At 32.0% G+C, this 24,868-nt stretch overlaps 3 protein-coding genes across 3 annotated transcripts; 1 reads left to right on the forward strand and 2 right to left on the reverse strand.

Moving 5' to 3' along the window:
* Window positions 1-5,080: 5,080 nt before the first annotated feature.
* On the forward strand, window positions 5,081-5,635 carry LOC104647946 (uncharacterized). The gene has a single exon (XM_010323845.4). The coding sequence runs from the start codon at window positions 5,081-5,083 to the stop codon at window positions 5,633-5,635; it is 555 nt and encodes a 184-aa protein (XP_010322147.1).
* Window positions 5,636-12,963: 7,328 nt separating this feature from the next.
* LOC104647947 (uncharacterized) lies at window positions 12,964-16,720 on the reverse strand. The gene is made up of 6 exons (XM_069299179.1): window positions 15,919-16,720; window positions 15,640-15,834; window positions 15,121-15,561; window positions 14,264-14,918; window positions 14,104-14,178; window positions 12,964-13,162 (listed from the first exon to the last, which is right to left on the reverse strand). The coding sequence occupies exons 3-5, from the start codon at window positions 15,121-15,123 to the stop codon at window positions 14,114-14,116; spliced, it is 723 nt and encodes a 240-aa protein (XP_069155280.1). The 5' UTR covers window positions 15,124-15,561; window positions 15,640-15,834; window positions 15,919-16,720; the 3' UTR covers window positions 12,964-13,162; window positions 14,104-14,113.
* On the reverse strand, window positions 15,340-16,191 carry LOC138349361 (serine/threonine-protein phosphatase 7 long form homolog). Its single transcript, XM_069299685.1, has 3 exons — window positions 15,919-16,191; window positions 15,640-15,834; window positions 15,340-15,561 (listed from the first exon to the last, which is right to left on the reverse strand). The coding sequence occupies exons 1-3, from the start codon at window positions 16,189-16,191 to the stop codon at window positions 15,340-15,342; spliced, it is 690 nt and encodes a 229-aa protein (XP_069155786.1).
* Window positions 16,721-24,868: the final 8,148 nt, after the last annotated feature.

The raw sequence follows: 24,868 nt of genomic DNA on the forward strand, positions 1-24,868 counted from the left end.
TCATTTACAAAAAAAAAATTATACTCTTATGCTACCACGTACACTTGCACGTGCATTTAAGCGCAGCACTACATAGTCATGGCCTTTGAAGACGGAAATATTGATGGTCATGGTTCTCCAAGTGATGTTCTTTTTGTTCTATTTTCAACTGTTTTCCTTTTTCATTTTTAGTGGACTATTTTACCCATCAAACTGTTCTAAAAAACATATTTAAAAATCAATGATATCTTCTGTTTTCGAAGACTTTTTATGGGGTTTCTAGTTCCTTTCTAGGAAAGTTGTTTAACATCCAAAGCCATAAATTTGCTTATGTAGCACGTGTTACTTTAAGGGTAGTACGTGTAAACTGAATATAGAGAGCATGCTAAATTTATGGCTTGAACTTCCTCAACTAGAAAGAAGAGGCCTATTTATAATTAAAGCTGGTGGTTGATAGCTACACAATAATTGCTCATTATATGCCTCTTTTTAACAACTCTTTTTAGTATTAGTATTAATATTTGTAACAATAACAAGAGCGATCCATCAAAATTATGATAAGTTTTTTTTATTTTTAATTAAATTGAGCGGAAAAAAAAAACTCGACTAGAGAGCGGGGCTATTTTTCTTCTAGGGAGACAAAGAAGAGGGACCATTGATGGATACGATACGCGGGGCTGCTTTTCAATTTCTCGGATACAAAAATTCTTTCCTAAATTAAAAATCTCAAATTTAAATTTAAATAAAAAGTTATTGACAAAAACATTTCCTTCAATTGAAAAATTCAAAATAATCAAACTTTAATATAAAAATCCGAGAAATAAAAGAAGGGAGAACCCGAATTATTCTTTTGGTCGGTGCATATGGATTTACAAATGCATCGAAGTGTGAATCCCGTATTGATCGAGGACTCCTTTTTATTATTATAAATGTATAAAAAGATTAAACTAAATCAATTGCCCTACTCAAATTTTAATTTTATGAGTTCAAATTTAAAACTCTACCTCCATTATATATTTATATTACTAAAAATAATCATTCTGTATTAATTGATTATCTTATAGAATTAAAATAATATTTATTAAAATCTCCTTATATTACGTTTACAATTGAAAATATCAAAATCTGTTTGTTAAATTCTCAATATATTTTTTATGAAAGAAAATTAATAAAATTATATTCTCATTTATTATTTTTAACATACATATAAAAGAAAAAGTTACCAATTAATTAGTGATGGAAAGAATATACTAATGCATGCTCCTTCTTGTCCAATATAAGTAAAATTGCTCGAGTTAGCATATCTATCAAGAAAGATTTTTAAAGGGTAACTTTTTAATATTATCCTCTTGATTCTTTCCTAACCTTTTTTCTAAAAGTAGAGATAATCATTATTTGGAATTTGATTATGTTAATTATTAGTTAGTGAAGCAATATATCGAACAATGGCATACGCTTTAAAATTTCTTGATATCAAATTTTTGGTATCCTATTGAAGTCAAATTTGGCATTAGTTTCTTGATGAAAAGTTTGTAGAATTGGGTGTAAGATTTGGACTTATTCAGTAAATATAAATATTAAGATGGCATAAATATCATCTTATCTAGATTTCACTCTTAAGGTTACACTAAATAAATTATTATATTATATTATTATAATTACTCAATTTTCAGTACTATAATATGCTATTTGAGGTAAGACTCTTGGAATTTGGATGAGAGAAAGGAAAGGCCCCATATATATGGATTTTATATATATATATATATATATATATATATATATATATATATATATATATATATATATATATATTATTTAGTGTTTAGTATTCATATCGAAATTTTAATAATTTTGAATTTGTCTCACGTAAGGAAAATATAAAATGAAATGATCAATATCCAGATCTTTAGATTAAAATGTAGGAATGATAATCATCTCACTATGACTTTTGTTAAGAAATGTATATTCATTTGATTTTTCATGTTTCTCACAATTTAAATACTCAATTTCTTCGAATTATTTATTTTCTTTTGTCATGTCTGATTGATTCATAGTCATACAATAGTACAAAAAGCAAGTTTTTTAGTGTCTCATTAATGAATAGATATTGTGAAATAAATTTAATCTAAGAGATGTTTCAATATAATTTGGTTAAAAAACATCAAATTCGGACTAAAAAAAGAAAAACTTTCTTTTGAACTCATGAATATAGAGCAAAAAAAAGCACAAATTTTATCAGTTTATGATTTTACTTTAGTTTTTGAAATTATATTCCGTGCCATATTGACTTCACCAAATTGTATAATTTGATTATATGCGGATCCAATTAAGTAGAATTTGTTTTAGAAACATATTATGCAAACATGATTTGTATGTATTTGTGACACACTGACTCTCTTGCTCGCCTCTATCGTTTTGTATCTATATACATTTCAAAATATGTATGAATATATCTATTTTGGTTCACATGTACACTAACTTTTTCACTCACCTTTCTCATATCTCCATTGTCTCTCACTTCTCTCGCTTGCCCTCCTTCCTTTTTATATGTATTTCATAATATATTTTACTTGGATTTAATGAATCGATGTATTAAACTTAAAATTTTAGTAAGACATTGTATAATTATTTCAAAAGTATTGAGTGAAATAATATTTATGATAGGAATATGCATAATTAAATATTTTTTCCTAAAATATATTGAAAGATATACCTTACTTTCGACAATATAATTGAACTTAAATATAAATATTTGCATAATTAAATAATTTTTCCAAAGACTAATATCAATTATATTCGCTTGGTTAAAAAAATCATTACACTTAATATAAAAAGTTTAAAATTATTAGACTGGTAGGTATACGTCCAATTCGTTGCATTTTGGAATTTATAATTGGAGAGTAATATAATTATTAACTTGGATAAAAGTCACATAACCAAACGATGTAAGCTTTTGTCTTCTCATCAACCATGGGAACAACTTTACCATAAATAGTCATGGACCACTTCCATTTCCCATTTAATACATCCATCTTCCCACCCAATTTACTTCTTTCTTAATTCAATTTTAATTAAGTTCACATCGGATGATCGACATCATCAATCTAATTAATAAGTATCAATTTAAAAATTCGAAATTACTTTTGTTAGAGAGTGATTATTCTTCAATAAATTTATTTTACATAAATTTAAATTTAATCAAATTTCAATAGTATAAATACGAAGCTAACCAGTGGAAAACCAAAGGGAAAATCTATCTAATCAATGGCTTAGAATATTCTTTGAGGTACATAAAGAAATTGGTTTATTTCTTTTTTAAAGAAAATAATAAAATGGTTTACTAATAATTATAATTACCTGCCAACTGCATTAAATCTCATTTTACTGAAAGTAGTATAATGCGCTAGCTAACACACAAAATATCATTCTTAAATGACCGCAAAATGTTTAAATTAACTGACCTCACATTAGTTGGTGTTTGAAAAAATCTTTTTCTTTTCTTTTCTTGTACTCTCTCAATTTTATATTAGTTGGCTCATGTATATATAATATATTCAGAAAACAAAAAAAAAACATTTTACTTATACAATTTAAAATAAATCAAGACAAATAATTATTAAATAAGTATACAAAATAGTGTTGAATTTTAAATCATAATTAATTAACAAAATAAATATAATAAATAAATTTCTTGACATAATAATAATTTTTTAAAAATTTATATAATGAAATAAATTTCTAGTAAATACTCTTTTTGCCCCATATTATATGAACATCTTATTAAAAATATTATCTCATATTATTTAACTACTTACTTCGTCAAAATAAATTTAATTATTTTTTTTCACTTTACGCCTACCACTAATAGGTCATTGGACTACGAATAATTTTCAAGACTAGCGATTCCTCTACTTTATATATAACTAATTTTTATGTGTATTGATATGAATAATAACAAAATATAGTAAAATTGATTAATTTATTAATTAAAAAATAACGATTAATTTAGAATAAAAAAGGTATGAGAAAGCCTAAAATTAGCTAATAAAATAAAAATATGCTAAAGAGGTCAAGTCAATAATAAATACCCCTCAACTTTGTCATTTGGAATTGATATACCCCTCGTTATAAAAGTGGCTCATATATACCCTTACCGTTATACAAACGGCTCACATATACCCTTGCCGTTACAAAATGACTCACATATATCCTTCATTTAACGGATTTTAAAAATTAGGTTTAAATTTATATTTATTACTTCTAATTTTTAAAAAAAAATTATTTAGGGGTATATATGATTCTTCTATCAAAGTTCAAGGTATATTTTAATTTTTTTCATACATAAATTATTTTTTAACTTCTTTTATTATAATTATTTGAATTTCTTATTCTTATTTTGTTTTTTCTTTCATTCCTTAGTTTAAAGAATAAAAAAGTAAACTATTTTTTTTGTGTGTATTGTAATTTAATTTCGTATTCGAAGAAAAAATTTGATCATTTACAATAAGCTTTACAAGAATATTAGTGAAACATAAATAAATTTGATTGTCAAAATAATAATTATAAATTAGTCATTGAAACAAAAAAAAAGTCAAAAAAGAAATATGTTTGACAAGGATTAAATTTGCTCATATGAGATTATATTTTTTAGAAAAAAATAATAAAAATTTAGATTAAAATTATTATTTTTTCATTTCCGTCAGAGAAAAAGGATATATGCGATCATTTGTTTACAAGTAGAAGGAGTATATATGAGCTACCTTTATAACAAGGGGTATATCAGCTCTAAATGATAAAGTTGAGGGCAGATCAAAACCCTATTCCTTACATACAGTCAATAATCCCACTGAAAGACAAATTCCTAAAATACAAAATGCCCCTCATTTCTGTGCATGGTCTCCTTTAAATCAGTTTACACTAACTATGCATTAAATTCAACACCAATTTTAAGACCCCCCTTTTAATTAATTAAAAATAGACTAGATTGGAAATAGAAAAATAAATAAATATCACAACAGAGATCTTAGCTTCAAATCTTTTATTATTTCCCTTTGCCCTTCCTCTACTTCAGATCTTCAAGTAGAGAAGCAGAAACATAAAAATGGTGAGTGGTGATAATAATAGTAGATCTCATCATCATTCTGCAGATTTTCTACTAATCAAACAAGATGACAAGTTCTTCTCAAGGCTTTTGTCTAAGGAAACTAGTGCTAAAGGAGGAGGAGTTGGTGAGTCTTCTTTTAGGTATTATTACTGTGGTGGATCTTCTGGTTCAATTCCATTTGTATGGGAATCTCAACCAGGTACTCCTAAACACAAATTCTCTGATATTTCTCTTCCTCCTCTCACTCCTCCACCTTCCTATCAAACGAATGCTCCATTGCCTAAACAATCAAAATCTAATAAATTCTTCTTTTCAATTTTCCCTAAAATCATTCCCACCACAAAGGTAATCACTACCTCTCCTTCGGTTTCATCGATGAATTATAATTCAAACAGAAGAAATTACCGTTCCAGATCAGAAATTGATCAGATCCAGATCCCTTCTTCACCAACTTCAACACTCTGTTTTGGAAGCAGAATGAGGAATTCAAAGCGTTTTCGACTCAATTCTAAGAATGTGAAGAAGGCATTTTCAACTTTCGTTGGTAATTAAATCATTTTTATCTGAAAACATGGTGTTCATCTTGTACATCAGTATTTTGCTACTAATAATTTCGGGATCATGCTTTTTCTCTTTTTTCTCTTCTCTCAACTGGTAATGTCAATTTTCTTATATTCAATTTTACTTTTACCATGTACAGATAGGAAGAGGATTTTTGCCATATTTTCTAGATGAAAATCGTCAAATTTGAATATAATTAACAAATTCAATTAATCATGATGGTACATGTATAGAATTTTGTTGGGAAGTAATGGCGGTAGAGAGAGATTAATAATAGAGTTTGATAAAAGGGAAAATACTCAAGATCCTCAACCTATGCCCGAAATCCCAGAGACACACTTATACTATATTAAGGTTCTATTATCCCCGAACTTATTTTATATGTAATTTTCTACCCTTTTTAGCCTACGTGGCACTAGTTAAAAAAAAAAGTCAACCATCGTTGGGCCCACAAAATAGTGTCACGTAAGCTAAAAAGGGGTAAAATATTATTAATAAAATAAGTTCAGGGGTAATAGGACCTTAGTATAGTATAAGTGTATCTCTGAGATTTCGGGCATAAGTTGAGGGGTATTTGAGCATTATCCCTTGATAAAATACAAAACATATTCAATTTAGGTCCTAGTTGAATTATTGAAAAATGGTGCAAAACTAAAAAATTATTGATATTCATATTTATGATGTCAATGTTTTTAATTAAGTGGTTCTGCATGTAATGTATACAAATATAGGATACTGGTTGCAGTATTCAGATTTTTTTAGTAGGCCAAGTGAAGAATACGAATAATACACTGATATATTTTGTTGATATAAGTGGAATTGATATCAATTTATTTGCGTATGTAACTTATTATTTAACTCAGTGCATCACTCAACTGTATTTTATTTTTTTTGAACCAAAAGAATCACAATAATATATTATATATCTAAAAATAAAAAATATCATGATGATATGCAATAGATCCTTAATAAATATTGTTCTTCTTCACTCACTCAACTGTATAGGAATTTGGAACAGATGTGTTTTTAGCAAATAATTTTAGATCATATATATGAAAAAAGTTTTGTAATTCTTTTGATCCCACGTGAACCAAGATTTGGACCAAAGTTTACCCCTTGAAGATTATCATAGATTTGATAATTTCAATACTTTCTTCTAGGTGTACATCTTGTACCTCAGTAATACATTTAACTCGACCTTATTTAATATTTATATCCTCGAATTTTGATTATACATGTAGACACTTAAATTCATATAAGTTGAACAAGTAAACACATGAGCCCTATGTGACATAATATACACTGCACACAGGCCACCACGTAAGACACAAATCATCATGTAGGATTCCACTTAAGACATGAGTGATTTTTTCTTTTTTCAATCTTTGTCTAGCTATGCATAATCAAAATTGAAGAGCATAATTATAAAATGAGATAGAATTAAAGGATATATTTATGTGTTATGTCTCTTTTTATATTGCATTTTTACATTTATTCTGTTCTACTTAATTAAGATGTATATATAGATATATTTCTATTCAATTTTGACATGGTGCAAATAGGTGAAATATAGCGGTGTATAAAAATTAAACCGATCGATATATCAAATAGAAAAAAGTGATATTAATTTATTGGTATTGAGTTATTAGGTTAATGAATTTACGAAAAAAATTATCGACTTATCGGTTCGATATTTATTTTTAATAATTGGGCTATTGGGTTAATCAATAACACATTCAAACGTACTATAGTAATGTACTACTTTACCCATAGTCCATTCATAATTTCAATGCCTTGGAAGTTACTATCATTGCAATTTAGCTTTCATTTCACACTTACAATTACTTTGAGTTCACGATTTTAATGTCAAAACCTAAAGTAAGAACCCTATAGTTCTTAATTTTTCTTTATGTTACGTTTGTATAATTCTTTTCATGTTACTTATTATTATTCTATGTTATGAGCATTTGTCAAGTTACATTATTAATCTTGTTGTCTAATTGTTGGAGAAGCCATATAAATATTTTATCAGCATTTTCTTTTTGGTTAAATCAAAATCGAACCGTTAAGGATAACCAAAAACTGATAAAAATATCTTATCAGTTTGATTATTGATTTAACATATTTAAAAATAAAAAATTGATAAATCGAACTGGAACGATCCGCCCTATGCACCCCTGAGAGTAAAAAAGGGGTATCCGCATAGAAGAATTGCTGGTATACCGGGTAGATGTTTATCTTTTCGACTTGAGCGAAACATATCATCAAACACAAAACAATTGCCTATTTCAGAAGAGGAAATTCCTAACCCTACCTGCCCATTCCCGTATATGTCTAAACCTACACCACTCCTCACACGCACACTGCCCCATTGTCATTCTAATGATAAATTATAAATGTAGATGTAAGATGTAGGAAGAAGGGCAGCCTACTTGAGGCAAAAAGGAATTTTGTTCTTCATTTTTTGGCAAGTAAATTAAAGGTGGTCCATTTAGCTAGGTAGACCAGAATAATAGAGTTCGATAACAATACAAACTTATTCAATTTAGGGCCTACTTGAATTATTGAAAGATCATGCAAAACTCCAAATTACTGATATTCATATTTATGTCAATGTTTTTAATTATGTAAATGCAGCCTAAGTGGTCCTGCATGTACGATTTGATATCGATTTCTTTGCATAAGTAACTTATCATTCTAACTATAAGTGCACCATTCAAAATGTTTTGGAGCATTAGATATGTTTTTGAAAATATTTACATAAAATATGTAGTTTTGTGACCCCACGTGCACTATAATTTGGACCAAAAGTTACTTGAAATAACTTCATTTCTTTCTCCAAGGTGTTCATCTTGTACCTCAGTTTTATATTGTTTCCAAATTATGCAAACTGTGAAGTGTTTTGAAATTCCCCAAATTTAAATTTTAGATAATAGTGTCATGGGAACCAAAATATTTCAAAGCCCTTCTTTGTTGGATAGATCTTTAAGATATTTGATACTATTTTCGAGGAACTGGTTATGAGTTTGCCTAGTTGAAATATCAACTTTTTAATCCATAGTCGTATTTGTTTTTATTTAATATGGATTTAAATCTTAGAAGTTTTGACCAAAATGAGCTATTTTTAAAACCAATTCACCAAAATAATATGTTTTTAACTTTTTTCACAAAACTAGTATAAACGTACTTTATGATAACGTTTTAGGATATTTTCATTATAAAAATTCAACGGACAAAAAGTTAACGGGTTGGCGACGTTAAACGCATAAACGTAACTGTGAGTAACGTTTTAGGTATAAAACGTTACTCAAGAGTACGTTTTTGGAGAATCCAATCACGGGCCACTGACTCCAATCCTGCAAAGGCGGAGTCAAATCATTCAACTGTAAAACGTTACTATGAGTAACGTTTTACACTTAAAATGTTACTTTGAGTGTTGTTTCTTAAGAATCCAATCACGGCCTTCGACTTCTGCAAATTTAGAATATATTTAGCTATAAAACGTTACTCATAGTAACGTTTTACCTTAAAAACATTGCTATCAATTACAACACTCTGTTAAAGTCATATTCCTCCATTTTTCAAACTGACCAAAGTGTCTATAAATCAATGTTGTTGTAATTTTTTTCATGTTCAAATATAATTCAGCAAAAATTTTCCTTGTATGGTCCATTTTAAAAATAATATTCAGAAAATTTCATCAGGTATGAATTAAATAAGTAAAGTTTATCCTTTGTTATGTTTTCTTTATAGCTTTAAAATTATCTTTCTAATTTAATAATATTGTTTTAAAAAATATTTAATCTTTATGTGTAGGATTAAGATGACGAATTTTGAACATAATGTGATGGTTGCTTTGTATTGGGGTGGAGAAATAATTACGGATATGAACGGATTTAGGTATACTGAATGTGCTAGAACGATTATTAGCATGTCGACTTCAACTACCTATGTTGAATTGGTTGGATTGTTACATGAGAAAATGGGAACATATAGTGAAAATATTCATATGGATATTGCTGGAAAATATCCATGTTCAATTCAAGGTAACAATACAAGGTTCATTTAGTTTAAAATTGAGAATGACCAATCTTTGTTACAATTTCTTTTCATACCTCAAAAATTTGCGGATAAGATTGATATAAATGTTTTGGAGATGTATGTAAAGACTGTATCGACAGGCCAAAATGTTGCATTTCAAGTTAGTGGTCATCATGGTTATCACATGAATTTGTTGGCTCAAAATTATGGCCTTACCACGATCAATCAACCTCATTTTGTAGAACCGATTGTTCAACCATCATTTCAACAATTGTTGATGCATGATCATCGATCATTTGGTGAAGGCTCAAGTAGTCAAATGCATATTGATAATAGTCACATGGAATATGAGGCTAGGTAAACAACAAATCTTTATTTTATTAAATTTTAGTCTAACAATTTAATAAGATAATTTTTATTGTAAGTATACACAAATTATCTCTTATAAATAGAAGAAATAATATTTTAGAATATTTATTATCGCTTTTAAAACAAGCTTGTATATTTAGAATTTTGCTAGAATTTGACTAATATTTTTTTACAGAGATATTGATATCAACGTTGATCTATATAATGATGTAAATGCTGAAATTAGTGATGAAAGTTCGGAGGAAGATGAACCTCCGAAATATGGTGATGAAAGTGAACCTGATGAAGATATCGATGATATTAGAGGTTTTTCTCAAAATGGTGTAAATCTTCATAATCATGATCAGGGTGTGTCTCATGACATACCCTATTTCAGGACATTAGAGAATGAGGAAGACATTTTTATGTCTACATGTGAATCTGAGATGGAATGTTGTTCCGTTTGGTCTGAGCAAGCAAAAAAAGATTTTAAAAAAGGTATGCTTTTTAGTAGTAAAGAAAAGTTGAAAATGGCTGTAACGATTTGGAGTTTGCACAAAAATAAGGAGTTCAAGGTGGTAACATCTACCAAAAGTCTATGGGTTGTGAGATGTTAGTTTTATAATTTATTGGGTTGCATGTGGTTTCTTCGAGGACGACAAGTTGGAGATAAACTTTGGAAGATAGGAAAATATGTTGAAAACCATAGATGTGAGACTGAGGGGCTTTCTAGCGGTCACGCCAACCTAAATACCAATTTGATTGCATCACTACTTCTAAATCAAATTAGAAAAAATCCTAAGTTCTTGGTGGTAGATGTCATTTCAAAGGTTCATGAAAATTTTGGTCACCAAGTGACATATAGGAAAGCATGGCTTGGACGTCAACGCGCATTTGAATTGGTATATGGTGACTTTGAGAAATCATTTAGTGACCTACCTAAATTTTTTGCAGCTTTTCAACACTTTAACCATGGAACAATTGTGGAATGGAAACACGAAGAGTCTATGAGTTCATCGGAGGTAAAAACTTTTAAATTTGTATTTTGGGCTTTCAAGCCATGCATTGATGGATTCCAAACATGTAGCCCAGTTATTTCAGTAGATGGAACTCATATTTATGGAAAATATGAGATCAAATTATTAATTGCTGTTGGAATTGATGGAAATGATAACATTCTCCCTTTAGCGTTTGCTATTGTAGACAAAGAATCAAAAGAGGCATGGAAATGGTTTTTTAGAAATTTGAGTGCACATGTGATAAAAAGTAGACAAAATGTATGTGTTATATCTGATAGGGCAAAAGGAATCTTGACTAGTTTGCAGGAGTTGCGGCGATTTCAAGAGCCTCGAGTCTTCCATCGATTTTGCATAAGACATCTTAAGAGAGACTTTCAATCTAAATTTCCAAACAAGGACCTTAGCAGATTGATGTGGAGGGCTGCTTCAGCCCATCAAGTAAGGAAGTTTGAGTCCATGATGTGGCAAATTAAAGAAGAAAATATCGAAGCATATGCATACCTCATGGAAATTCCCTTGGATAAATGGACTGTTAGCCATGATGATGGAAAAAGATGGGGAGTGTTGACAACAAATCTTTCAGAGTCATTCAATGGAGTGTTGAAAAAAGCACGAGGTTTGCCTGTCACTGCTATGATTAGACTTTCATTGGAGTAAACTATTGAACGGTATACCCGTAGGTCTCAAATAGCACACCAACTTGCAGAGCAAAATGAATTATGGACCGGGAGGTTCAAAATAAAGTGGGAGAAGAATTATGAAAGTTCAAAGAGGCACTTTGTTTTTGATTGGAATATACCCACAGGAGTATACGAGGTTAGATCTATACAAGTTGATGGTACTGGTGGTAATCCTCATTGTGTTTCACTAAATGAAAGAAAATGTGATTGTGGAAAATGGGTTAATCTGCACTTCCCGTGTTCACATGTCATGAAGGTAACTGATAGAATGGGAGGGCTAGCTAGAAATTTTGTTAGCGAGCATTTCACAATAGAGAATTATGTTGCAACATATTCTGGGTCATTCTCACCAATTGGTCATGAGTCATATTGGCCATCTCCAAGTTTTACAATGACAAGTAATGAATTCTATCGTCGTCCTAATCGGCCAAGGACAACTAGAATACATAATGAAATGGATCGTAGTTCTACAGTGTATGAGCGAGCTTGTGGATTATGCAGACAGACAGGACATGATAGGCGTCAATGTCCCAATCGTAATTAAATTTAAGTGAATAATTGTGGGTCAATGTCTAATGGTGTTAATTTTCTTTATGTTATCTAATGTAATGTGCATTTTTCTAGATTGCTAATAAAGGAAAATTATTAATTGTGATCTCCACTTATACTTAGTGTTAGTATAATGTTTTGTTTCATTCTTTCTTTCCACATAAAATTTAGGATATTTATAGTACAATTTTTGCGGGTATCGATATATTATTTTATGCAAGATAAGAATGCGGGGATAGTATAATATGGAGTAAAATTACGAGATGACAAAAATAACCCTTCACGTGTTATCCAATATTTATTTTGTCAAAAGAATTTAAAAAATATTTTTTAATATGCACTTTAGTATAACAAATCTAACATCCATTGAGTAAATAATCCTTCCACTACAGCTCTTGTATTATAACCTTAACCTTGCATTTCAATCCCTACATTACAATCTCTACATTGCCATCCATGCATTTCTAATTCCCCTATAACTTGCTTCTAATCCAAACGACCCATTAAAGCATTGTGGTACCTGAGATAGTTGCTCAATAAGAGATGCTATATTAATATTTCAGGCATTATCTTTTAACCACACTTTCTGAAGTGGAAAAGAATAACAAGAAGCAACAGGATCTTCAAATGGGATAAATAATATGTAAACTTTGATGTATAAAAGCCACAATGGCTACTGCTTCACAATGGCTACTGCTTCACAAACTTGAAGTTACATTAAGGAATACTTGAAAAACACAAACTAAATAGAAAATAATTGAAACATTCATGTATTCATAGAACATGTTGCTTTACAAAATAATGACTAGTAGCTTCATTCTTCACAAAAAATCTCTACTATTCACCAAGGGTTATCCAGAATATCAACAAGCTGCATCAACCTAAGAAAAAATGATTAAGAAAACTTTGATGAGTTATATTCACCAAGAATCTCAATCTATACTGAAAGCACAAACTCAGTGGCACAAGCTAGCACGTCGAGTACAGCAGCAGTATGGATGGTTCATTAAGGATCTATTGAACAGCTAGCAAGGACTGTATATGAAAAAAAGCATGAAGTACAATGGTTCTAAAACTTATATTTGCTAGCACACAAAAAGCAAAAATTTGCTAGAACAACTCCTACACCAATCCACTTGAATTTTCTAACACTGAAAGAAAAAAGGGGGCAGTTCCTCTTTATTCTCCTAATATATTTATATACTTTCTCTTCTTGGATAGGTTAAGGATGTGCTATTTGAACCCGTACGTAAGACACAAGATGCTGTATTCTTTACTCAGACTTCTAATGGTACCTGGATACCATGCGGACCAAAGCAACAGGGTGTTGTGCAGACAACTACGCAGGAGCTTGCTGCTAAAGGACTTGCATCCCAGGTAGATCTTTGGGATACATTTATTGCTCGAGATCACTGCCATAATTAATTTTTAATCTGGTCACTTAGCCAATTACTGCACATGTCTGGAAACTTGATTTATTTCGAGTCACTAGTAATGCAATAATTAAATATGATTCTAACGTTACTATCTGCCCATCATATGGTTATGTTGAACTGAAATGTAAGATTTACTGAACTACATCTGCCTAAGTGTCAATTCTGAATAGCTTGATTACCCCGAAAAAGGAAGAATTAGTAGCTAATATTAGAAGCAAACAATAATATACTCAGTTTGATCCTCACAAGTGGGTCGGGGGAAGAATTAGTAGCTAATATTAGAATCAAACAATAATCAAACTTGTTCTGTTCCAACACAGAAAATATCATACCCAATTTTACCTAAGACTAGACAAAGAAGAAGAAGGAGTACCAAATTTGGATACCTGAAACCTCTCAATTACAGTTCTTTGTTTGTCGTTGCTTATTTTTTTTGCCATGCTGGTAAAGATAGTGACTCCCTGACAAATAAGAATAATTTTCAGTTGATCGACTAAACAGAGGAGCATTTATGTCAAAAAAATAAAATAAAGATGTTAATAGTACCAGTCCCACAACGCTTAGGAAAAATCCCACGCTTCTCCTTCACTGATGGTTCACCACATTCGTTTGCATTCTCCACTTCATCGTTGGAGTCCTCTAAATGATTAACAACACCAGGGGTCTTAATGGACATTGGCAGCCCAGGTGATGAATTAAAGTTGGGGGCATTCTCAAAATGTTGAGGTCGAGAACCACCAAATACATTCTCAAGTGACAAAAGACTAGAATTCCTTAATATTTGTGATGCCGTGTATGGAACAATATCAGTATTTGTTGGTTGATATGTCATACCTGATGCCCCGGGAGTGAATTCTTGAGTTTGGCCCCTTGAAATGGAACCAAAATCACAAGTTGTGTGATCATCTTCGGAGACTGATTCATCCATTTCAATAGGTGCTCGTCCTTTCTCAACAGCACGAGTCCTCCTACCGGCAACACCACCTTTTCCTCGCCTATGAACCGGATGATGTAAATGATCATCATGTACCTCATCTCTTCTATAATCGGCTTGTACATTAATCCTAGCAGCCTCGTGCACATATGTCAAGCACTTTTCTCCTTCATTTCGGACCATTGCACGAAATATGTATAAATCCTCCGTTGATGGCTGATCACCAAGGGCTTTTGCTCTATCAACCATGGAATGAATATGACGCACCTACACAAAGATCAACTTTTTTTCTTACAAACATTTTCCATTCTTTTTTCTAACAGATGCTCAAACAAAGATCAAACTAAAGCACTTATTTTATATTTTTTAAGAAGAAACATAGGTAACAATTTTCTAAGTAACATTTTTCGAGAAGAAGCAATATTATACTCAAAAGATAAATCACAAACACACTAAATCTAATACATACCATTGTTTCATATGCCGTTGAATTGGGCACATAACCTTCTTGTTGTTGAGGACGCTGAGTAGGATTACCAATAACAAGACGAGTAATGCGTCTAAACCAAATAAAGTAAGGGTCGTCATATCGAAGTGGTTCACGATTGACCAGAGCATCACAAACATATTGAAGTCGTTGGTTCCAAAGAGGCAACCATTGTGCATGCTCCAACTTCCAATTTGTATTTCATCTGCCCCTACGATCATGGTGAAAATGTGTGGCGTCAAATAGAAATGGAGTTGGTATCGTTTGTTTTAATCCAAATTGTCTCATAACTCGATCAGGCAAGTGAACCTCAACGATATCCCAACAAAAAATTGGAGCTCTTACACGCCATATGTCTCGTCCAATTCGACAATAATCAGGAAGACTCTCAATTAAGTCATCAGAATATGGTTCCCAAATAAACTACATAAAGAAAAATACATGAGTTTCAACTACAATATACACATAATTTTTTTAAAGAAAAATAGTATAACATCATACCTGATCCTCTGTCATGGAATCAAGTGCATCCCTAAAAACTTTCAACACATGCTTAGTGGTATCAGTCCAACTAAAATGTGCAAACCATCTAGTAGCACGTGGACCCCTAGGTAAACAAGCAAGAAAATTATTTTCGATGTCCCTTTGTGCTATAACCTGAGGTCTGAGGACGGTTACTCTCTCCCATGCCCAAATCTAAACATAATAATAAATATATAATTATGATATTATAAACTAGAAGAAATATTTATAAAGAATTGATGTAATTATTAAGTATACCTGAAGCAGTGGTAGAAAGCCAGCTATCTCATTTTGGTTACTCTGTGAGGCCTTACAGAGAAAGCGATACAAGCACGCTAAGGTCGCACTACCCCAACTATAAGAGCTAACTACATTGAGATCCTCGAGCATAGAAAGGTACATAAGCTTTAGATAGTTGCCGGATGTATCTGCCATCATCATACCAGCAATCATCCAAAACATGTAACATCTAGCCATTTGATCGATCATTTCTTGTGTTGTCAAGTTAGGTAACTGTAGTTGCTCGAGCATATGCGCATTAAGTGCAGTTACCTTGAGGCTACTACGGTTGAAGTCTTGAGGACGTGGAATAAAACCTAACAATCTTTGACAAATATTTTGCCAATCCCCTATGGTCCTTATCGACTCATCACCAAGTACTGGATCACCATTCACAGGTAAGCCATACAAAACTTCTACATCTTGCGAGGTGATTGTCGCCTCACCCGTTCTAAAGTGAAATGTATTGAGTCTCGGGACGCCATCTCTCTACTAGTGAAGTGATCAAGCTACGATCAATAGAAGGTCGATTTGATCTATAAACACCATATAGTCCTGATAACTCAATCATTTCTAAGACTCGTGGATGAATGGGATATTTCTTTACGAGGTCCCAAAATTTTCCATCACACCTCCTCGTATTTAAAATCATATTAACACTTCCATTCCATATATCCCGTGACCTATGGGTAAGTTGTTGAGTTAGTACCGATGGTTCAAGTGGACCGGGATCCAATCGATATGCACTATAACCAGTCATATACGTATCTATTAAACTGAAAAATCCATATTAAAGTAAATTTAATATAATTGTTAGTCCAAAATATAACAACCAAATCAAAGTAATGTACTGTCACCAAATTGTTTCTCTTTGCATCAACAATATGCATGAATTCAAAATAAAAACAGAACATGCAGATTAGAATTACTTGAGTGATTATTCTATATAACCAAAACGATATAAATACGAGAAGATAGAAATTCTAAAATTCAAGCATTCCATCTACTAGTTTGTAAGGAAAAAAAAACATACCTCAAGGCTCTAATACAGGAAATTAACTTGATTCCAAGCTTTCCAGAAGATTGATAGCCACAATTTATAGTGAAACTCGATATAACAAGAAATCCCCAAAATTGATTTGGAAAACTACCGCTACCGTTTATCCACGAAATGAAATTTTAATCCATTCATTGTCTTCCTGTGTTTTTGTTCTTTCACACCTCCTCTTCGACCACAAATTATCGATCGAAAATGAAACTAATTTTATATTACTGAACATACATGAACAGGGATGGTGAAGGAACTTACAGGTGGCTATATAATCAAGTATCATGCGAAAGGGTTGGAGAGTGACCCAATTGAAATTGACTTCACTCCTCCCTTCAGGTTTGGGATCTTTTCTGCTTTGTCATGTTTTGGTTTAGTTTACAAGGCACTAAGATACTTATGTGTTGCTGAGTTGCTTCTGCAGACGGATTGATATGGTAGAGGAAGTGGAGAAGATTGCAAACTTGAATATACCCAAGGATCTCTCAAGTGATGAAACCAACAAATATCTTATAGATGCTTGTGCGAAGTTTGAGATCAGATGTGCTCCATCTCTAACAACAACTAGATTACTTGATAAAGTAAAATTTCTTTCAGATATCTTCCGGATAGCCAATTTTTACATATGCAAAGCTTAGAAAGTGACAATGGCGGCTCCAATTTTTTTTTAACAGTGAAAGGGTGAAAGGGTTTTGCCTTTGATATCTTAGGAAATTAGGAATTAGCAGATTTAGCCTTTCAGTAACAAAGTGACGTCGTTTAAAGAAAGGGATGGATCAAGTCACGTTTTAGCATAAAATCGTTACTGTCAGTAACGATTATTAAGTTAACGGCGTTAATTTTTTTTTAAATCAAATAAAGCCTAAAACGTTACCATAAAGTACGTTTATACTATTTTTGTAAAAAAAATTTAAAACGTATTAATTATGTAAATTGATTTTTAAAATAGCTTATTTTGGTCAAAAATTCTTTCCTTATATATTGTTGTTTAGATCTCAATTCATATTTAGTGCATTTTTTGTATAGTTGCACAACCATTTATTTGTATCAGTCATATATGTCTGATTCATTCAGATCTAAATCAACTAAGATGCTAGTCTAGCAACTACTGTACTGCCATCATGATCAATCACTTTTAACGCCGGAGGCCGGTCATAAATGAATAAACATTAGGTGTGTCAATGGTTTAGTCTTTTTTCTTAAAATATATATATTTTTTGGATTTTATGATGTATAACAAAAATTAGCTTTTTATAGAAAAACTATCTCAGTTCTATTGATTTTTCTTTGCTATCAGTATGATTTGGTTAATTTTTTATTTTTTACTTTTAAAATATCACCTCAAATTATATTACTATTAAAATATTTTTGTCGCTAATATGTTCTTAAAGAAGAACTTTATTCTTCACCACTAAGACAAAAATGTAAAACTTTCTCGTCGTATTATTTGATCTTAAACATTTGATTCGAGTGTTTGCATATGTTACGTTGCATTGTTTGATAGAGTATCTGTTGTGAACCAAGATAGCTTTTTAAGGGTATATGTGCTAGATGTGGTAAATAAGGCCGATCCAGTTGATATCATTGGGCTGAGTAAAATATTGGTTGGTTTTATTTGGGACTGAAGCTCAGTTTTTCATTGTTAAAAAGGTCTAGGGATTAGAAAGAACGGTTTTTGCAAATTATATCGGAACTTAGTTGTCAGTTATCTCTCATCCTCTTTCTCTATTCTTGTATCTCATCAACTTCTAGTTACCTTCTTCTATGTTAATCTCTTCTTAGTTAATGTATTATTACTTTGTAATTCATATTTTAGTAGTAACTTGTATTCGATAGTAAATATATATAAAGTGCTTTTGTTGGAATCTGTAACACCCCAAAAGTTTCTAAGTTAGATCCATACTATTCTTCTTTTACATGTAAGGTCGTATCAGGTCATTTCTAAATTAATCATATGCGCAAAGGTAAATTATTTAGTGTGGGAATGATTTTGGACATCAATTAAGGTCACTAGAAATTCCAAGCACAAAGTTGAGTTGAAAGTTTCTTTACCTATTAAGTTTTGATGTAAGATTCTTTTTCAGTAAACTTCAAATGACCATATCTCTTAGAATATAAAGAGTTACATGTATCATAACCATTTAAAGGTATTTGAATCTTCTTTCAAACACCATCAATTTTGCAACAATTCAAATTTTGAGTAAAAAGTTATGACCATTTTAGTTACCTGATATAGTGAAGTGATGAATTAACCGACAGGAAAACATTAAAAGGATCATTTTTGTCTTTTTACGTCTAAGAAAATTCTAAACAAATTTCTTGACTAATAAGAGATCCAAAACAGTCAGATTTTTATCTCTTAATTCATCATTCTCTTCCCTCTCAAAATCTTAAGGCAAAAACCTACGGAAAAATTAAAGTAGAAGACTCCATTCAAGACTCTTTCAATCTTTTTCAAGATTCTTCTTTGATGTAAGTCTTTCTCCAATAATTCAATTTTTTCCAACTAAAATTTTTTCATAAAATTATAAATCGCTCATGAAAATCATAATTCATGACCATAGAGTTTCAAAAAACTAATTTAAGAAATCTCAAGAAAGATTTTCTTGATTTTTCTCCTTCATGATAGGGTTTCAAGGCGTCTAATCAAGTTCTTCTTCAAGAATCTTCAAGAACCTTGTTCATTTGGGAATGTAAGGATATCATAGTGTTGGACGAGTTCGTCTTCGTCACGCCCTACACCTACATTCAAATCAGTAAACAAGAAATCTATCCTAGATTTGAGTATTTCTTGAGATATGTTGATTGTGAGTTCTTGAGTTCGTGTTTCTTTTTGAAATTCTATTCCTAATTATTGAATTGCTATATGTTATGCATTAAAATTCTTGAGTTGATTCGTTCTTGTCTATGTTTCACCATGAACCCTATATATTGAATATTTTTAAGATGAGAAGTATCATTGAGTTCTAAATACCGAGTTTCCATTAAGATCCCGAGTTAAGTTGTTCATGTCCATAATTTTGCATGAACCCTATGAGTTGAGTTATAAAGAACGCTCTTTGCTGCTTTCAATTTATGGGTTTCTTCAAACCTATTCAATTGATTATTTCAGTTTCTTGGGAGTTGATTTACCTCTGGATGTGGGCAATCTTTCACTTTTTGGAATTGTCCATTTTTGCCGCAATTGTTGAGAAGAGTTGAGCTTCTTTAAGTTCTGCGGATTGGATTCTTTCTAGGATTTAATTTGTGACACTTTTTCATAATGAAATAATACTCCAGACTCACCCATCTCATGGAACTAAATTTTAATAAATACTAGAAACTTGTAAAAATGATAGAAGACAAAAGAATTTTTTGCTCTGACCACTAAATTTGCATCGAAAGTAAGTCTTTATGTTTGCATCATCATGAGCCCACAAATTGGACTCATCTAAGGCCTTGTTTTAATGCAAACGGTGTCTTCAATTGTGTATTTTATCTCGATATTTGATGAGAACTTTTAAGTTTCAGGTATCTGAGGAGTTGGTAGGAGCATGAACACTTAGACAAAATCGAAGAAAAGAGCTGAAGATGCAAAGTGCGCATTGCCAAGAACACTTGGCGGTAGCGGTACGCTGTACATTAGAGTTTTGCCTTCTGTTACTGCAAGTAAGCCGTAAAGGAAGTGGATCAAAAGGCGATGAAAAAGAGCAGTCGGCACTTCGCTAGATAGTTTCGCGAAGCAGAGTTATTATGCCCAATGTTACAACATGCATGGATATAAAGGCAAGGCAAATGACGACGAATCACCGAATCACTAGTCAATTCAAGACTAAAGACGCCGAATGGATCTACCAGCACTAAATCTGAAGTCTATCAATACTGAACTCTTTTATTATTTAGATATAGAAATTAAGAGAGTAAACAATATAATTTTGTAGTTTAGTTTTGAGTATATTTTAGGGATAATGCCTAAGTACCCCCTCAACCTATGCCTTAAATCTCAGAGACACACTTATACTATAGTAAGGTCCTATTACCCCCCTGAACTTATTTTATTAATATTTTTTTACCCCTTTTCGACCTACGTGGCACTATCTTGTGGGTCCAACGATGATTGACTTTTTTTTTCAAACTAGTGACACGTAGGCTAAAAAGGGATAAAAAATTACTTATAAAATAAGTTCAGGGGATAATAGGATCTTAGTATAGTATAAGTGTGTCTTTGGGATTTCGGACATAGGTTGAGGGGGTACTTGTGCATTTTCCCTATAGTTTACACTCAAGTTTGGAGAGAGTTTTTGGGGAAACTTAAAGAAAGAAGTTATTCTTCCAATTTTGAAAACGGGTCTTCTCTATTTACCTTTCTTTGCTACTTTTTAGGTTTTATCTTTTATACCTACTTAATTCTCCCCCCCCCCCCCCAATTCTTGGGGTGTCATTTGACAAATTTGTGTTGATATTATTATTGGGTCTTGCTTGCTAGTAGGATTAGATGCATTTTAATGGTGATTCACCTAGTGGTTATGGTTTAATTTAATGAGTTTAGTTACAAATATAAATCCACCCATGTATTTTTGGTTTGCCCGAGAGGGAGGTCGCAAAACTAAGACTACTAGACTGATGACCTAAGGAATGGTTCGACATGAGGTTCAACCCAAGCGGGTTAACCCTAGTCCCATATCCAAGCACCATTTATGGAATGGTCACGGTGTGGGTAAAGAGTAGGCTAGTTAGCTTAAACAAGTGGGTGTTCGAGAAGAACCTATTTGATGTGGGGTAAGTTGCCCGAGAGGAACTTTACTTTCACCTAAAGCTTAGCCTAGTCACCATTGTCTTGCAAATTTTCCTATCGAAATCATGTACCGTTTAGTCTATGTTAACATATATTGTGGTCACACCCTAAGAACTTTTTCCATACTTTTTTTCTCCTTTGTTTTTGCTAATTTTACTACTTGTAAAAAAACACCCTATTTGATATTTTACACTTTGGTGTCACAATGTGAATTTAATTTTGTTTATCTCAAAAATGTCTTAAACTATCACTATTTAGAACGGGATTCTAAGTAGCTACTACTTTCACTAGCCACTCTCTTGGGACACGACTCCAACTCCTGGTTGAGTTACTTTAATATTTTTGATTCGTAGACACTCAAACTATAGGTTAGTGTCGTTGATCACAAAATATAAAAATATACATATATTGACGTATCAAAATTGCGCCGCTGCCGAGGAATGGTGTCATGTGAAGATGTAGTTACTTATAATTTTAGTTTTTTGTAGTGTAGGTCTACTAACCTTAATTTTAGTTTTGCTTTGATCATTTTCTTTTTACAACAGGGAAACGAAAATGGATGACTATTATGGATATCACACAGATAACTCTCTGCTGAAGTCATTAAATATCAGGGATAATCTACTGAGTTTAAATAAGAGGGGAAGAGATAATTACAGAATTATGGATGAGGTTCAAAGAAATCTTGCAAACATGCCCATCCTATGGAATTACAAATAAAACACTCATGTATTGTTTCTAGAGAGATCTAGAACCCGAGAATAGAAGAATAGCTGAACACCTTTTAGAAGGCGGAATGATGAGTCAACCCTACAAAGTTGTTGCAACCCTACTTGACAATATGGTAGAAACAACCGAAAAGGCTCAAAAGAAATACGAATGGGATAAACTAGTGACACATGTAGAAGTGATGTCCAATGAGTAGAGGGGTTGGAAGAACAAGCAAGAGAAAAGGACAAAAATTTCTTCCTTCGAGAATGCACCCAACGAGAAGAGAAAGGGACTGGATCGAGTAACGATTCCCTTTTATTCATTCAAAAGAAACTTGAAGAGAAAGATAAGAAGTTGACTGACATGAAAGACAACATCGAGATGCTTAATGAGACAACCACCGCAAATTCCATGACAATTCAGCTACAAGATGTACAAATTAACCACTTAATGACAGGTCAATATATACCCACCATTCACCTAGGATTCACCCAACTACACCATGGGTGACTCCGAGGATGAAGAGTAAATATTGATTTGTGTCGTGCCACGATGTTAACTCAGGCGTTGTTTGGGAGGCAACCCAAAACCCCATTTTATATTAAATTTGCGTATTGGTAAAATAATAGTATGTTAGTTTTGCAGATTGAAGTGTGGAAAATGCTAAAAAGGTTCAAAATGGCAAGCAATAAACCTGGTTAGCGAGTTGCTAAAGAGACCAATAATCAACTCTATTCCTCTGTCTGACTCAAAAATATCAGCAGAATTTGGAGCCTGTAAAACTCGGCGAACGCAGAAAAGATTTGACGATCGCCTACAAGACTGGCGACCCCAACGATACAACCACTTGAACAATCCAAATATGTTGGGAAGTTTTGTAAGAACTCGACGAAGTAACAATTCATTTGGCGATGCTCCAAATCGCTCAAAATGGAATATACTGTCGCTAATTGGAAATAAACTGGATAAGATGCAGGGAAACATACAAAAAGGTGGCTAATAAATCATTCGAGAACGTGGGTTGAATATTGACACATTGATAGCTAAAAAGAGCAGTAAAAAGCTTCATGGATTACTCGGCTGAGCACCCAATGTCCCTATCGTACCTTAACCTTAAGGCCACATAACCAGGATATTTTCTAGCCCTATCTCTACCTCTTTTTAATTTGACCTCTGGGATATTGTTGTTTATATTTGAGGAAAATAATTTTTGATTTTCGTAGGGTGAGACCCACACTTTTCGTGCTATATATGAATCATAGTTTGTGTATATGTCTGTTATACGTAGGTTGTCTATTCAAATTGCGTTTTAAAATTTCTTTTGCAAATGTTGAGCTTTTGACTCTCTTTTGGGTCCTAATTTTATAATATTTTTAACCCTTCTGAAAAATTTGCCACCTTGCCACCTCTTGTGTTGAAAGTGGTTGTTCTTGCACAAACTTAAGTCTCGATTTCGATCAATACAAATGAATTAAAAATTCTCTTAATCGAACAACATGAATGTATGGTTACAATAAGAACGAATGAAGTTATATAGACAATATGTGAACTCTTTGCATCTCGTTGTGATTAGACAATTATCGAATTGATTCTTTGGCAATGACCATTGCACACTAGAAAAAGTTTGTAGTCTTATTTGACTTATGTGTCGATGCATTGTGTGATGATCCTACTTTGAAACTTCCATGAATAAACTTAGAATTTGTCCGATAGCCTAATTGATTTAGAAAGGTGTCCTCTTGAGATGATCTTAGGCAACATTCAAAGAGTGTAAGCCAACTTTGACATATACCTATTTTGTGTCCTACCTGTGAACGTGTGAAACTCTCTTGAACACCCTTTGAGCCTTACCTCTTCTTTTGAAAAAACTTGATGAAACCCAGACTTTTTGTTATCCATCACCTATAATCCTCTTGAGATGTGTATAATTGAATAGCCAACTTAAGCTAAAAGCCTAAGTTTGGGGTGTGGTAAGAAGGGAAAGGAGAAGTCAAGAAGTGTAAGAAAAGTCTCGCATACCAATGGTATTTCAAAGAAATGAAAACCCTCCATATTATAAAAAAAAGAACAGAGAAGAAAAAGAAAAAAAAAGAATGAAAAGAAGGTTGCAGAATAAAACCATAAAAAGAAATCGGATTTCCAAGCAATACATGGAGAAAAATAAAATGATGACTTAAAGGCACTTGACTAAGGATTGATGAAGGAAGAAAATGGATGTTTTGAGAAAGCCACATCTTATTGAGGAAAAAATCACCAAGCCTAAATAACCATAATTTTGCACTCAGTCTCATTACAAGCCTTAGAAGACCTTTTTGATCTTGAGTGAACCGAACCGAAAGTCAATTAGAAAACAAGGACAAACATATGGGTGAAAACATACATTGTGTTCCTTTTTT

The sequence above is a fragment of the Solanum lycopersicum genome, chromosome 6 (assembly GCF_036512215.1).
Source record: "Solanum lycopersicum chromosome 6, SLM_r2.1".
In the NCBI taxonomy this organism is placed as follows: Eukaryota; Viridiplantae; Streptophyta; class Magnoliopsida; order Solanales; family Solanaceae; genus Solanum; species Solanum lycopersicum.